Source organism: Gymnoscopelus braueri (genome assembly GCF_963280865.1).
Source record: "Gymnoscopelus braueri genome assembly, chromosome: 23".
Taxonomy (NCBI): Eukaryota; Metazoa; Chordata; class Actinopteri; order Myctophiformes; family Myctophidae; genus Gymnoscopelus; species Gymnoscopelus braueri.
The window spans coordinates 4,995,643-5,011,127 of NC_137625.1; the positions used below are offsets into that span (position 1 = coordinate 4,995,643).

General features: G+C 43.8%; 1 protein-coding gene across 2 annotated transcripts in view; it reads right to left on the reverse strand.

Moving 5' to 3' along the window:
* dusp16 (dual specificity phosphatase 16) overlaps positions 1 to 14,275 on the reverse strand; it is a 182,731-nt gene extending 168,456 nt beyond the window's left edge. For both annotated transcript variants that reach the window (XR_013932593.1, XM_080420737.1), the window contains exons 1-3: positions 14,072 to 14,275; positions 12,774 to 13,011; positions 3,271 to 3,412 (exon numbers count right to left, since the gene is read on the reverse strand). Coding sequence is in view for 1 of the 2 variants with exons in the window: in XM_080420737.1 (XP_080276863.1) it covers positions 3,271 to 3,412; positions 12,774 to 13,011; positions 14,072 to 14,226 (535 nt within the window). In the remaining variant the exon portion in view is untranslated. The remainder of the gene's footprint in view (positions 1 to 3,270; positions 3,413 to 12,773; positions 13,012 to 14,071) is intronic.
* Positions 14,276 to 15,485: the final 1,210 nt, after the last annotated feature.

Here is a 15,485-nt window from a genome sequence, read left to right on the forward strand (position 1 = left end):
TGCCTTTTTATTGTTTTAGTTTTTTCTTAATAAAGTTGATTCCTTCCTTTTCTTTTATGTAAAGCGACTTTGGGTACTTAGAAAAGCGCTATATAAATCTAGGCTATTATTATGAATTATTGTTTCAATAGATGAACACACAGTTGAATCAAACTGTTTCAATAGATGAACACAGTGTTTGGGGGCCCAGCACACAGTGACGTTTCACTGTATTGTTTATGAAGCAGACTGAGAGTGCACCAGGCCTCCCTACTTTCCACTGAGGGTTCACTTATGTAACCAATGATGTAATCTCACAGCCACCACTCCACCCTCTCTCTCTCTCTCTCTCTCCCCCCCCCCTCTCGCTCTCTCTCTCTCTTCCTCTCTCTCTCTCTCTCTCTCTCTCACAGCAGCAAAAAAAAAAGGCCTTTTGGGGGTTCCTAAAAATCCTGCTATTTTACGCTCACTCACTGGGTCATGGTGGTTTAAACTAGTTACACAATAGGCATTTTGTGTCCCACATACGAATTGAGGAAGGCGTTATTTCCCTCTCCAGATACGTAACCATTAAACAGATGCCATTTATTATCCGGGGAAAGGCCAGAGGGAAGTTGTGCGCGGCTCGGCCGTAGACGAAAAAGAGGAACACTGTCCTTGACGAGGATGTTATAGTGCTGTTGATGCTTGTTAGGGAAGAGTGAATCATCGGACATAACTGAAGTAGCATGTAGCCATTATAGTCAGGGGGCCAAATCTGATATTGGCACCTAAGATAACACCTCTGGGTAAAAGCAGACAACCTATCCAGTATTAATCTTTAACCCCTTGTCATGTGTTCTAGCCTGGTTGTCATCTCAGAAATGTGTTTTTAGGTCATTTTATCATTATATACTTAAAACGGGTCAAATGGGACTTTTTCCATAATACTGACAGGTTATTATACATTTACTGCTGTTATTATACGTTATAAGTTATAAGTTATAATTATAAGTTATTATACATTTACTGATGTTGAGCAAATTTGCTAATGTACTGCTAATGTGGTAATGTAATGAAAAGGCATTAGTTGATTCTGGCTAGAGTGATGAATATTATTTCAAGAGCATGATGCCCTGGTTTGCTGCTTATGATCACACCCATTATACAACATGGGGTGCTGTATTCGCAGCAGACATGGAACAACTGGCACAGACATCGCCAGAGGTCTACCAGGGCTTCCTAGATGGTGATTTTGTAACCAAGGACACTAAACACAGCTTCAATGAAGTTCCTTTTGACCTTCGCCTTGAGCATATCAACAAAACTGGAAAGGTTGCTGGAGGGCTGATAGGCGTGACTAGAAATGAGACAGCTAGAAACCGTTGGTCCATCACCTACAACGAACGTGCAACCTTGGCAGAGGATACCAGTTCATTGTTTGGACTGACACATGAGGATGATGAAGACACCCACAATGACTGTCTTCCATCAAGAATTACAAGAGATCATACTGAAGTCATTCAACGTGTTGAACAGTTCCAAAGATACCACGTCTTCCAACAGGAGAATGTGTATGATCTAGTGTCTCTGACAACTGGTGATGTTGCTTCAGAAGATACACTGAAGGACCTTGGACATGCTGCAGAGTCTGGTAAGCACATGATCACTGAATTGGTTAAAAAAATGTCTGGTCACAAAGAACACAGACTTCCACGACAGCCTCACTGAGAGGAAACCAAAACCTTTCTCAGGCCTCTAAAGTGCAGATGCCAAGCTTGAAAAACTCAGAGTCAAGTGTGTGAAGCCAGACAGGGATATTTCCCGCCACATCATTGTCTCCATGGAGAGTGGCAGAGAGGTCAACATGGATGAGCTTCTGTGTGCAGTCCCCCTGTCACTTGCCACAACCGATGCAATGCTCAGACCTACCAACAAAGCTGAGTTACCATAGTACAAGAAGGTTCAAAGGAGACAGAGCTCATCCAATGTGAGAACAAGTGATGCCTTGAGTCAGCACATCAAAGAGGGCCCACTATCAAACGAGGGGTTGGAAACAGTGGTTCGAAAGAGTCACTAGTGACCCATCCACAGCTACCCTCACCAAGACCAATTGTGGTTAGCACATGGTAGAAGGCAGGTTGGTTCCCCCAGACCCCCAGCTTTCAACCGGAGAACCTCTACAGGCCAGATGCTTGGAACTGACAGTTTGTGGATGCAAGGAAAGTGGAAACCAGTGCAGTACCAGGCATCGTCTCTGTCGTAAAAGAGGGATTTACAAGTGTGTGCATGCGCGTGCGTGCGTGCGTGCGTGCGCGTGCGAGTTGTGAAGGAAAAAGATGTCTCATCGATCGATCTCTGGATCAAAGGGGAAATGTGCGCAGATCAGAGGTCATATTTTGTGTTTTCTTATCTTCTCTCTTTCTCGCTCTCTCCCTCTAATTGAAAAATGTACAAAAATGTCAAAACAGGTTGTGTCTGTTAGTCATACTCATTTTATACATTCTTGATCGACAGAAATCCAGCTGGGGTAAAAAAAAAGAAGGAAAACACCATGTTAAGAGCTGAATGGGCCAGCATTAAAAATGCTCTTTCGTCACCACATACTGACTATGACTGAAGATGTTAGTATGCGGAGAATGCTCTGGTAGGCGAGCCATGAATGGGGCAACGTGCGCGCCATTGTGAAAACCGGATTAGGCAGCTGAACGCAATGTATGTCACCAGCCTAGTTTAGAGAGAGCTGATAAGACAGAGAAGTCAGGGCCTGCACGTACAAGCCAACAGGCAGTGGTGGAAAAAGTACTAAAATTCTCTACTTAAGTAAAAGTACCAATACTGCAGTATAAAAATACTCTGTTACAAGTAAAAGTCCAGAATTCAAAATTGTGTTGTGAGCTTGTAGATCGGCTATTTTCAAATAGCCTAGGTATAAAATAGGGTTAAAGTGGTTAATGTGTGTTTCATAATATCATAATTTATATCTGAAAAGTAACTAGTAACTAACGTTTTCAAGTAAATGTAGTGGAGTAAAAGTACAATATTTGTCTCTGAGATGTAGTGGAGTAGAAGTAAAAGTATTGGAAATTGGAAATACTCAAGTAAAGTACAAATACCTCAAAATTGTACTTAAGTACAGTACTTAAGTAAATGTACTTAGTTACTTTCCACCACTGCCAACAGGGCCATGGAAACCAAAAGAAAAAAAGCAATTGATTTTATTTTGTTAAAAAGAAAAACATCCACATCTGCTATTTTTGCCGGTTTAATGTACTTTGGTTACTGGGACTGGGACAGGGACGGGGAGCTTACCAGACAGCAGGTGGACGGAAGGGAAGCTGCCCTCCAGCTTGGCCAGCAGGACACTGAGGAAGGCCTCAGACGACAGGGCAGCAGGGTCTGTGGAGTTCTGGTCGTACACAACCACCTCCTGACCGCCGGCCTGCAGCTCCAACTAACACACGCACAGCACGCACAACACACACACACACACACACACACACACACACACACACACACACACACACACACACACACACACACACACACACACACACACACACACACACACACACACACACACACACACACACACACACACACACACACACACACACACACACACACACACACACATTTAGGTCATGTATAGACACACCATACTTGTTAAGACCTCTTTGATTGCATTTCATTCCTCACCTGGCGTACTCTAATTCAAACCTTAAACCTGAGCCTTGTCAGGACATCTGGTCCAAGCACACTGTAGGTGTAGAATAACAAAGCCTGCACGCACGCGCACACACGGTCTCTCACACACACACACACACGGTCTCACACACACACACAACCCCACACCCCCCCCCCCACACACACACACACACACTCCCCCCCACACACACACACACACACACGCACACACACACACACACACACACCCCTAACAACAGTTACATCGTTACATTTTGAATTGAAAACTATTTGAACACAAAAGAGTATCAAAATTAAACATAGCCTATAGCTAACAGCTTCACCTGGCAGAAGTGTGTGTGTGTGTGTGTGTGTGTGTGTGTGTGTGTGTATGTGTATGTGTATGTGTATGTGTGTGTGTGTGTGTGTGTGTGTGTGTGTGCGTGTGTGTGCGTGTGTGCGTGTGTGTGTGTGGGGGACTGCGAGCGTAATGATTTCTCATCAAAAAAGCCCAATGCGTTCTCAGTTTAATAGAACACATTTTCTTCAGAATAACAAACAATCAAAGGGTACTGCACAAAAACAAGCACTTCAGTATAAAAAAAAAACATAAATGCAGGTTACGCAAAAGTTATGGCGACATACTGTAATGGGCTACTGAGGAATACAAGAACGCTCGCCCCAAAACAAGCTCGCCCGGGTCAAATCCGGCAACCTCGGAACGGTCGCCACTCGCCACCAGGTATTCCTAAAGGTAACCTCAGTAAAACTATGACTAAACCTAATCTTATTCCCAAACGTAACCTCAGTCAAACTATGACTAAACCTAATCTTATTCCCAAACGTAACCTCAGTAAAACTATGACTAAACCTAATCTTATTCCCAAACGTAACCTCAGTCAAACTATGACTAAACCTAATCTTATTCCTAAAGGTAACCTCAGTAAAACTATGACTAAACCTAATCTTATTCCTAAACGTAACCTCAGTCAAACTATGACTAAACCTAATCTTATTCCTAAAGGTAACCTCAGTAAAGCTATGCCTAAACCTAATCTTATTCCTAAACGTAACCTCAGTAAAACTATGCCTAAACCTAACCTAATAGATATACAAGCTCACAGCGCGTCACTTCACGCCGCGCTACGAGCTTGTACATCTGCTATTTTTTTTAAATCTTGAAAGTGTGAGAACTACTGATTTAGAAGGCATTTGTAGAATCGGCCTCAGGTCTTAATGGGTTAAACTAACACCAACAAAGTTGCTTGACTCCACCCACCCACACACACACCCACCCACCCACCCATCCACCCACATTCACACCCACCCACCCACACGTATGCAACTGAAACAACTTGGGACTGAGGCAAAAATCTGAATTCACAGATTGAATGTCTCAGGCACTGACTGACCTACTTCTACTTCTAAGTGTGATTATTGCCATTGCGACAGAGCACTGCCGTCAGGCCAATCCCAGCCCAGAGACCTGCATAAGGGAACAGCCCCATCAGCACTTTGTCTGGACTAACTGCAGCTTGGCTCCGTCTGTGTGTGTGTGTGTGTGTGTGTGTGTGTGTGTGTGTGTGTGTGTGTGTGTGTGTGTGTGTGTGTGTGTGTGTGTGTGTGTGTGTGTGTGTGTGTGTGTGTGTGTGTGTGTGTGTGTGTGTGTGTGTGTGTGTGTGTGTGAGTGAGAGAGAGAGTGATACTATACTTGTGAGGCCCCAAATGTCCCCCCACAAGTATAGCAGCATTTTTGTAATAAATAAAAAAAATACATGGAAATAAAAACATTATTGAGGACCTATCCTCACAAGACAAATGGTTGTTTTGATGGTTAAAAAGAAACAGGTTAGGCTTACGATTAGGAAAAGATTCAGGTTAGGGTTAGACATTTAGAGGTTATGTTTAGGGGTTAGAGTTTATCCTTAGTTGTAACTTGTGCTGCGGCGTCTCACACCGAACAAGTGCTAATCTATACAAGCTCACAAGTGAGTTATAGATCTGCAATTTTTTGGATTTATTTCAGATATTTTCAATAAAATGTTGATGTCCTCACAAGTATAGTAATACAAACGTGTGTGTGTGTGTGTGTGTGTGCTGACATCACACACCCAGGGCACGCACCACAGCGGCAGACAAACACAGCTTGCCTCATGGTGTACGAAGGAGGGATTGGGTTTCAGAGGCTTTTCACACAGACCAGTTCACTGCCCCTCCGGCTAGACACCATGATACAACCAAACCTACTTACAGTTAGACACCATGATACAACCAAACCTACTTACAGTTAGACACCATGATACAACCAAACCTAATTACAGCTAGACACCATGATACAACCAAACCTACTTACAGTTAGACACCATGATACAACCAAACCTACTTACAGCTAGACACCATGATACAACCAAACCTACTTACAGACACCATGATACAACCAAACCTACTTACAGCTAGACACCATGATACAACCAAACCTACTTACAGCTAGACACCATGATACAACCAAACCAGCTTACAGCTAGACACCATGATACAACCAAACCTACTTACAGCTAGACACCATGATACAACCAAACCAGCTTACAGCTATAGACACCATGATACAACCAACCCTACTTACAGCTAGACACCATGATACAACCAAACCAGCTTACAGCTAGACACCATGATACAACCAAACCTACTTACAGCTAGACACCATGATACAACCAAACCTACTTACAGCTAGACACCATGATACAACCAAACCTACTTACAGCTAGACACCATGATACAACCAAACCTACTTACAGCTAGACACCATGATACAACCAAACCAGCTTACAGCTATAGACACCATGATACAACCAACCCTACTTACAGCTAGACACCATGATACAACCAAACCAGCTTACAGCTAGACACCATGATACAACCAACCCAACTTACAGCTAGACACCATGATACAACCAAACCAGCTTACAGCTAGACACCATGATACAACCAACCCTACTTACAGCTAGACACCATGATACAACCAAACCAGCTTACAGCTAGACACCATGATACAACCAAACCTACTTACAGCTAGACACCATGATACAACCAAACCTACTTACAGCTAGACACCATGATACAACCAAACCTACTTATAGCTAGACACCATGATACAACCAAACCTACTTACAGCTAGACACCATGATACAACCAAACCTACTTACAGCTACACACCATGATACAACCAAACCTACTTACAGTTAGACACCATGATACAACCAAACCTACTTATAGCTAGACACCATGATACAACCAAACCTACTTATAGCTAGACACCATGATACAACCAAACCTACTTACAGCTAGACACCATGATACAACCAAACCAGATTACAGTTAGACACCATGATACAACCAAACCAGCTTACAGCTAGACACCATGATACAACCAAACCTACTTACAGCTAGACACCAACAACATCATACAACCAAACCTGCTTACAGCGGGTATAGCTAGACGTGATGACACAAGAAATACATGACCTAAATTAGAAATCTAATTCTGACCACTGTGATGTCTAAATCACAGTGCGTCACAGTAAGCAGCAAATGTTCAGCATATGAAAAATCGTGATAACAGCGCCAAATGCACATTTTGGTCATCCACCAACGGGGGCATTAAACACAAAACACACTTGACTTGAACTAGTCTTCTCCATATGGTCTTCTTAGTTTCTTTGATATACAGCAATGAAGCAGAATGTAAGACATGTCCAGATTGAACCCTGGGGTACACTACAATACTGATGATTGCACCAATAGCCACAGCAACACCCTTGTCTGACAAATGGGAGGCAAAGCAAGTCAAGGGCAGTCCCAGTTAATGCCACCCGTTGCTGAAGCTTACTAAGGAGACTGGACTGGTTAATGGTGTCAAAAGCTGGTCAAGCAGCAACAGCACCGAACACTCAGTGTCAGTACTGTGCCTCGGACAAAAAACCTGACTGGAACTGATCAAAGATATCATTGTTGTCCAGAACATGTTGGAGTTGCTTACAAACTACTTCCTCCAAGACTTTGGAAATAAAAAGGAAGCTTGGATAATGGATATAGGTCTATAATTAATGGGAAGTAATGGGTCATGGTGGCTGAATAGTAACATGTTCAAAGCAGAGCCAGACTGATGCCAGATTGTTGGGTCTGATGACAATCCTGATATTGGAGAGTCCTAGCTCACTGATTACAGAAAATGTTTACATTTAAATGTTTATTTTTGAAAATGCTTGAAAACTTTTGAAAAGCTTTTTTTGTCCTATTAACGCATGCCCCAAAATATAGGGATGGCAGGTTTAAAGTTGTTAAAAATCGGGACACGTAGAGGCACGGTGGCGCAGTCGGTAGCGCTGTCGCCTCACAGCTAGAAGGTCCTGGGTTCGATTCCCGCCGGGGACGCTGTGGGCGCTGGGGGCGTGTCTTCTCCTCCGCGTCATCAGCGCCCATACCCTAGGTGGGGTTGGCGAAAGGGCCTACTCTGTGTGTAGTTTGCATGTTCTCCCCGTGTCTCCAAGGGTAGTTAATACCCTCACAAAAACATGTAGTAATCCTGGTCACTATACTGCCTCCCCCATGACAGCCGGGGCGCCTGATGGAGGGGAAGGGAACTGGTTGGAATAACGTGTTCCTTCCACGCGCTACGTCCAACGAGGGAAACTCCCCCCTGTCAGGTGACAAGAAGGTCAGTTGGCTCTCATGCCTGAAGGAAGCATGAGCTCGGCCCTGGCCTCCCTACTGTGGGGGACTGGTGTAATGCTGGTGTAGGGCTGGTGTAGCGCCCAGGATCACTTAGGAAATTGGCACCGGGTGAAAAAAATGGGTTACAAAAAATCGGGACACGTCGGCCGTATAACTGACGATACTGACGTCGTCAAAAAAGGCAAATAATGGCCCATATTAGCCTGGTTCCATCCAGACCAGTGAGCTCCTCGCAGCTTCAGTCTGATAATCAGGCTAGGCCGATATATCAGCCAAAACGATCGGTCTGGAAGGCCTACAGCCCGAGCAAAAGGAGTTATTTATACAATGGAGAGCAGATTTGGGCCTTAAAGGGATATTTCACTTTCAAAAAAACTTTTGGTCATTTTATCATCTACTCAGGCCTTTGTGATCCCCCCAGACAGTTTTTAAGTTGCTTGATTCATTATTTAGATATTTGATATTCATTTTATCAGACACGCCCCCTTCCTATACAAACCCATTGTAGTTTCAAACTCTATTTTAACCATGTTAGATTCATCAAAAACACCCGTCCTTGGTTCTGGTGACTCATCCTGCCCTCCTAATGCGTGAGGGGGCCGTGTTTTTTCAATTACATTTTTCATTTATTTGTAATATTTTTTTTGTAAAATGAAAAATAAATAAATACAATAAACAATTTAAATAACATAAATGAAAAAAGTAATCGGAAAAACACGGCCCCCTCACGCATTAGGAGGGCAGGTTGAGTCACCAGAACCAAGGACGGTGTTTTTGATGAATCTAACATGGTTAAAATGGAGTTTGAAGTTACAATGGGTTTGTGTCTGATAAAATGAATATCAAATATCTAAATAATGAATCAAGCAACTTAAAAACTGTCTGGGGGGATCACAAAGGCCTGAGTAGATGATAAAATGACCAAAAGTTTTTTTGAAAGTGAAATATCCCTTTAAGGAGCCAAAAACAATGTCCAGACTGAGGAATATATAATATCTTGGTTGTCAAATATCTACGGTTATACAGAATACGCCCCCCCCCCCGCCCCAGTTGTAATGGGCACTGTGCCAGCTCCTGTGTACAGCACCTGGTGCATGGTAAATGCGGGACTTTCCGATATCCTGTGGTATTATTGTCATCCTCACATCTGGTTCCTACATTAAGACACAACAACAGCATCCCAGTGGAGTTTCAACCAGCAAACCACGCTAGTACACAGTGGTGGAAGAAGCCCTGACATTGTTTACTTAAGTAAAAGTATCAATACCACAATGTAGAAATACTCTGTTAGAAGTAAAAGTCCGGTGTTCAAATTTTACTTAAAGTACCAAAAGTAAAAGTACTCATTATGCAGTATGTCCCATTTCACAAGTTTGTCATGTATGCAATCTTTTGTGAAGGCCACATCCTTGAAAGTTGAACTTGGAGGACATTTAGTTCATTAAAAAGTAAAAAAGAGAAAAAAAAAAGCCAGACAGTCATACTCCCTTTTGAACAGAGATCTACAGTAAAAAAAATAAAGCTCTTTCATAGAATAGGAACTCAAGGTCTCTTCTTAGATATGGAGAGAAAGCGGGAAACATGGATAAAAGGATTCTGCAGCTGGGGGTAGATTTGGACTTTAAAGTCTACAGTATATGAGGGACGGTCAGATAATTTGCCGGGACAGATATTATCGCGGGCCGCCTGTTGCCTACCTCTGCATTGCAATAGGACTTGACTGTCAACCCTGCCGCCATTGCTCTGCATAAGCTTCAACTCAATGGGATGTTTATAAAGGGCAGCACAGCCTTTGCTAGCGAGCCTTCAGTTATCAAGCACCATGAATTAATTAGTGAATGAAATAAAATAATGTCAGTGGTCCATGTGCGGAGACAACTAAAGTTTTCTCTACCTTACGCAGAATACGGTACCTTCCTATGTGGACCTACCCATGCATAGCTACATGTTGTACTACTCTTTGATGATTTCTTTCCCATGTTCCTGCTCCTTGCTCCTCTCTCTCTGCCCTCAACAAAACTGTAGGAAAATGTTGCCTCAGTAATAAAGAGTGTTGTTAAGACGTCCTTAAGGCTGTTACTCCAATATAACGCCAGACCACAGAAGCCTTGTGCAAACTCCCAAAATGTCTTTTGTTACATTGGATGGACACATTCAACAGAACTGGTGCTCAGTGCAGAAGGAGCGAGTGCATTTTACGGCAGCGGAACTGCCGCGGAACTGCCGGCAGTGACTGCCGCAACTGCCGGTGGAGGAGCGGCAGTGACTGCCGGCGGTGCAGCGGAACTGCCGCGGAACTGCCGGTGGAGGAGCGGCAGTTGCCGGCAGTGACTGCCGGCGGTGGAGCGGCAGCTGCCGGCGGAGCAGCGGAACTGCCGCGGAACTGCCGGTGGAGGAGCGGCAGTCAGCTCTTTTTTCCGTCGATAAAGTATAGTTTTGGACCATGACGGAGGCGCGCCGACTCAGTAGACCTTGAGGCCAAGGAGTCGCGCCCGAGCGCCTCCAGGCGCGAGTGCCCGCGACGACCAGACGATGGTCTACTAGTCAACTAAGCGCCGTCCGAGTTATGTACCGATAGCCACAGAATCGTAAATAATATTGGTGGGGACTGCGTTACACGAACGCAGCACACTCCCAAAGCTGGCGCCGCCGGCAGCTCCGCGGAAGATGCCGCTGCCGGAAAATGCACTCGCTGTCCCTCGCTCAGTGTGGGGTCACCCTTGAGGGGATTCCCGGGGGTCCCCAGCTAAATCATTGATAGTTAGGAGGAACCAAATGGACCCTTAAGGTCCTGAGGATTTTTGCGTAGACTGCGGTCCCAGAGGAGGGAAAAAAGAAAATCCAATCAAATGGGCTTAATCTTTGACCCCTAATTTGGGTATGTCAATATAGGTGAACATTTTCCAAAATAGCGAAAATAGCCGATCTACAAGCTCACAACTTGCTGGATCGTTACACGCTGTGAGCTCGTAGAAAATAACTTATTTAAAGTGCTTTTGGTACTTTGAATACATTTTGATACCAATACTTTTGTACTTTTATTCAAGCAAATGCTTAATTCCAGACTTTCACTTGTAACAGAGCACTTCTACATTGCAGTATCGATACTTTTACTTAGGTGAAGCTTTTGAGTACTTTTTCCACCACTGAGCATCTCATATTCGAGGGGGTCCGGGTCCCGTATGTCGCAGTGGTGGAAAAAGTACTCAAATTCTTTACTTAAGTAAAAGTACCAATACTGCAATATAAAAATACTCTGTTACAAGTAAAAGTCCAGAATTCAAAATTTACTTGAGTAAAAGTACAAAAGTATTGGCATCAAAATGTACTTAAAGTACCAAAAGTAAAAGTACTAAATATTTAAAAATAGCAGATCTACAAGCTCACAACGCGTCGCGATGCGACGCGTTGTGAGCTTGTAGATCGGCTATTTTCAAATAGCCTAGGTATAAAATAGGGCTAAAGTGGTTAATGTATGTTTCATTATATCATAATTTATATCTGAAAAGTAACTAGTAACTAAAGTTTTCAAATAAATGTAGTGGAGTAAAAGTACAATATTTGCCTCTGAGATGTAGTGGAGTAGAAGTAAAAGTACTGGAAATTGGAAATACTCAAGTAAAGTACAAATACCTCAAAATTGTACTTAAAGGGTAAGACCACTTTAGTAGAGGTCTGGGTTGTGTAGTTACCTTGCCATGATGTAACTCCAAAGGTGGGCAAGAAATCAAAAATAATTGCTCCATTGATTAGAAATTGATAATTCAAAATATGCTCCTCATTGACTTACATTGTACGGTAAAACTGCTCTCAAAGTCACTCTTTTAGCACAAAAACTAACGCAAACAAAGTTGATTCAGACAATATAGAACATCACCAAACCCGGTACTGTTTTTTTTTTAAATAAAAATGTCAACTTCCTGTTGATTTTGCCATTTTTAATAAGTAGAAAACCCGGACTGGATCGGCGGATCCGGATCCAGATCTTCAAATAGTAAAATCAACAGGAAGTTGACATTTTTATAAAAAAAAAAAACAGTACTGGGTTTGGTGATGTTCTATATTGTCTGAATCAGCTATGTTTGGGTTCATTTATGTGCTAAAAGAGTGACTTTGAGAGCTGTTTTACCGTACAATGTAAGTCAATGAGGAGCATATTTTGAATTATCAATTTCTAATCAATGGAACAATTATTTTTGATTTCTTGCCCACCTTTGGAGTTACATCATGGCAAGGTAACTACACAACCCAAACCTCTACCAAAGTGGTCTTACCCTTTAAGTACAGTACTTGAGTAAATGTACTTAGTTACTTTCCACCACTGCGTATGTGTGTGTGTATATGTGTGTATGTGTGTGTGTGTGTGTGTGTTGTTGTGACTTCCACCGCTCTCTCACCTTCTTCTTGGCGGAGTGCTGCAGGAGCTCTGCGATGTGCACCTTGTCCTGCTGCAGCCTCCTCTTCATCAGCTTGGAGCAGTTGACGTTGACCGCCTCCAGGATGTGGGAGGCGTTGTAGTCCACGAAGGGCCGGCTGTCGATGAGCAGCACGCCGTCCAGCCCGCCCTCCAGCAGGGCCACCAGGCCCTCCGACCCGATGGGCAGCACCGCCGCCCGGTCCGCCGCCGCCGCCCTGCTGCAGTGGTGGAAAAAGTACTCAAATTCTTTACTTAAGTAAAAGTACCAATACTGCAATATAAAAATACTCTGTTACAAGTAAAAATCCAAAATTAAACATTTACTTGAGTAAAAGTACAAAAGTATTGCCATCAAAATTTACTTAAAGTACCAAAAGTAAAAGTACAAAATATTTGAAAATAGCCGATCTACAAGCTCACAACGCGTCGCGATGCGACGCGTTGTGAGCTTGTAGATCGGCTATTTTCAAATAGCCTAGGTATAAAATAGGGCTAAAGTGGTTAATGTATGTTTCATTATATCGTAATGTATATCTGAAAAGTAACTAGTAACTAAAGTTTTCAAAAAAAAAACTGTGGAGTAAAAGTACAATATTTGCCTCTGAGATGTAGTGGAGTAGAAGTAAAAGTATTGGAAATTGGAAATACTCAAGTAAAGTACAAATACCTCAACATTGTACTTAAGTACAGTACTTAAGTAAATGTACTTAGTTACTTTCCACCACTGCCCTGCTGTTGCTGGGGCTGTGTGTCACCGTTATGAAACATTTAAGTTGACCGATTCATTGTCACACAAAATAATCGCGATTTAACAATATAGTTGTGGGTTGTTTTTTTTTGGCATTGAAACATTGTGTTTCAATGCCAACACATGACTGTTTATGTGTTGCACACATGGCTGCTGGGTCGCAAGACAAATTTCAGTGTGAAACTGACAATAAAGTATTATCGTATCGTAATCGTATTGTGAACATATCGAGACAATTTAGTTTTTTAAGGCTTCGTAATCACACATTGCACAAGGCAGATGTGACAAATAAATATGAAATAAGAAATGACTGACACATTTAATGATTTTAAACTTAACTCACTTAACTCAATTTTCAATATTCAATATTAGTTTTATAGCAGAAATAGGTGCTATTTCCACTATTTTTTTGAAATTCTTTTGAAATGTATGACGACTTCTCAACATGCAAACGATTATGACAATTACGCAAAAGATTCTTTTGCGATTATCTCAAAATGAATGATGTAATAATGGTGCCAGGCCCTTACCCCCTGCTGGGCCTGGACGCGCCGCAGCACGTCCCCCCGGACGTCCCCGTCCCGGATGCTGACACTGAAGACCCACCGGGTCCTCCTCCAGAGTCAGACCCCGGCCCCGCGGCGACCACGACCACCACTCCTGCGCCCACGGGACGCTCCGACATTATGACTAGTAACTTCTCTCTCTCTCTCTCTTGTCTTCCTGCGAGAGCACACACCCCCCCCCCTCCCCTCCCTCCCTCCCTCCTCTTCCTCCCTCCCTCCTCTTCCTCCCTCCCTCCTCTTCCTCCTTGTCGTGGTATAGCGGCCCCCGGTCCCCCGGCGGTCCAGCAGGAGTGACGCAGCCTGGCGAGGGTCCTCAGGAGATGAAGAGCTCCATTGTGTCGGCCGGGTATGATGTCATCCTGATGGCAGCTTGGCAGCCAGAAGAACCCAAGGCCAAAAGAGAGAGCGAGGGAGAGGGGATGGGGGGGGGGGGGAGAGAGAGAGAGAGAGAGAGAGAGAGAGAGAGAGAGAGAGAGAGAGAGAGAGAGAGAGAGAGAGAGAGAGAGAGAGAGAGAGAGAGAGAGAGAGAGAGAGAGAGAAAAGGAGGCCTCTCTCTGGCCCTGAAAGACAAAAAAAAACTAAACCCCCACCACTATCTTTCTTGCATTTGTGAGACTCTGTGCGTGTGCGTGTGTGTGTGTGTGTGTGGGGGGGGGGGGGGTGGTATGTACGCCAACCGGTGTGTCCAAACCAGACCAATATTCTGTGAGTAAAGGAGTCCTTTTGGGAGGAGGGGGGTGGAATGGGGGGGTTGTATGTAGGAGGAGAGGAGGAGGAGGAGAAGGAACAGGAGGAGGAGGAGGAGGAGGAATAGGGGGAGGAGGAGGAGGAGAGGGGGGGGGGGAGGAGCAGGGGTAGAACTTTTATTCACACCATTGCACGAGCGGGACAAAAGAGCTCTTTTCTCCGGGACTGTGCGAGGAGGATGACATCATCACCGCGCTGCGCTGCACCTCTCGCTCCTTGTCTTCATGCTTAAGTGCTTATCAGCCTGGAGGAGAGAAAGAGGAGACAAAAGCAAAAAGGGACACGGGAGGAGCGTTAGGTTCACCAAGTTTTGGCTCGGGAAGGAGCGCCCCGCCGGACCAGCGTTGCCAGAGTTTGCGAGAGAAATGAAGCAACCAGGTCTAGGAAAAGAAGCCCAAAAGAAGCGACTATTATTATAGGCCCCATGAGCACTTTAAACCTATGTGCTGTATACGTGGGCTGTTTGAAAGTAGCCGATCTACAAGCTCATGCGACGCGTTGTGAGCTTGTAAATAGCTTGAAAATATTTGAGAACCACTGGTTTAAATAAAAAATTAAAAATAATTGGAAGCAAGGCCAAATAAGCAACTACACTTTAGAAACAAGCCCAAAAACCGCAACCCGCAACTAC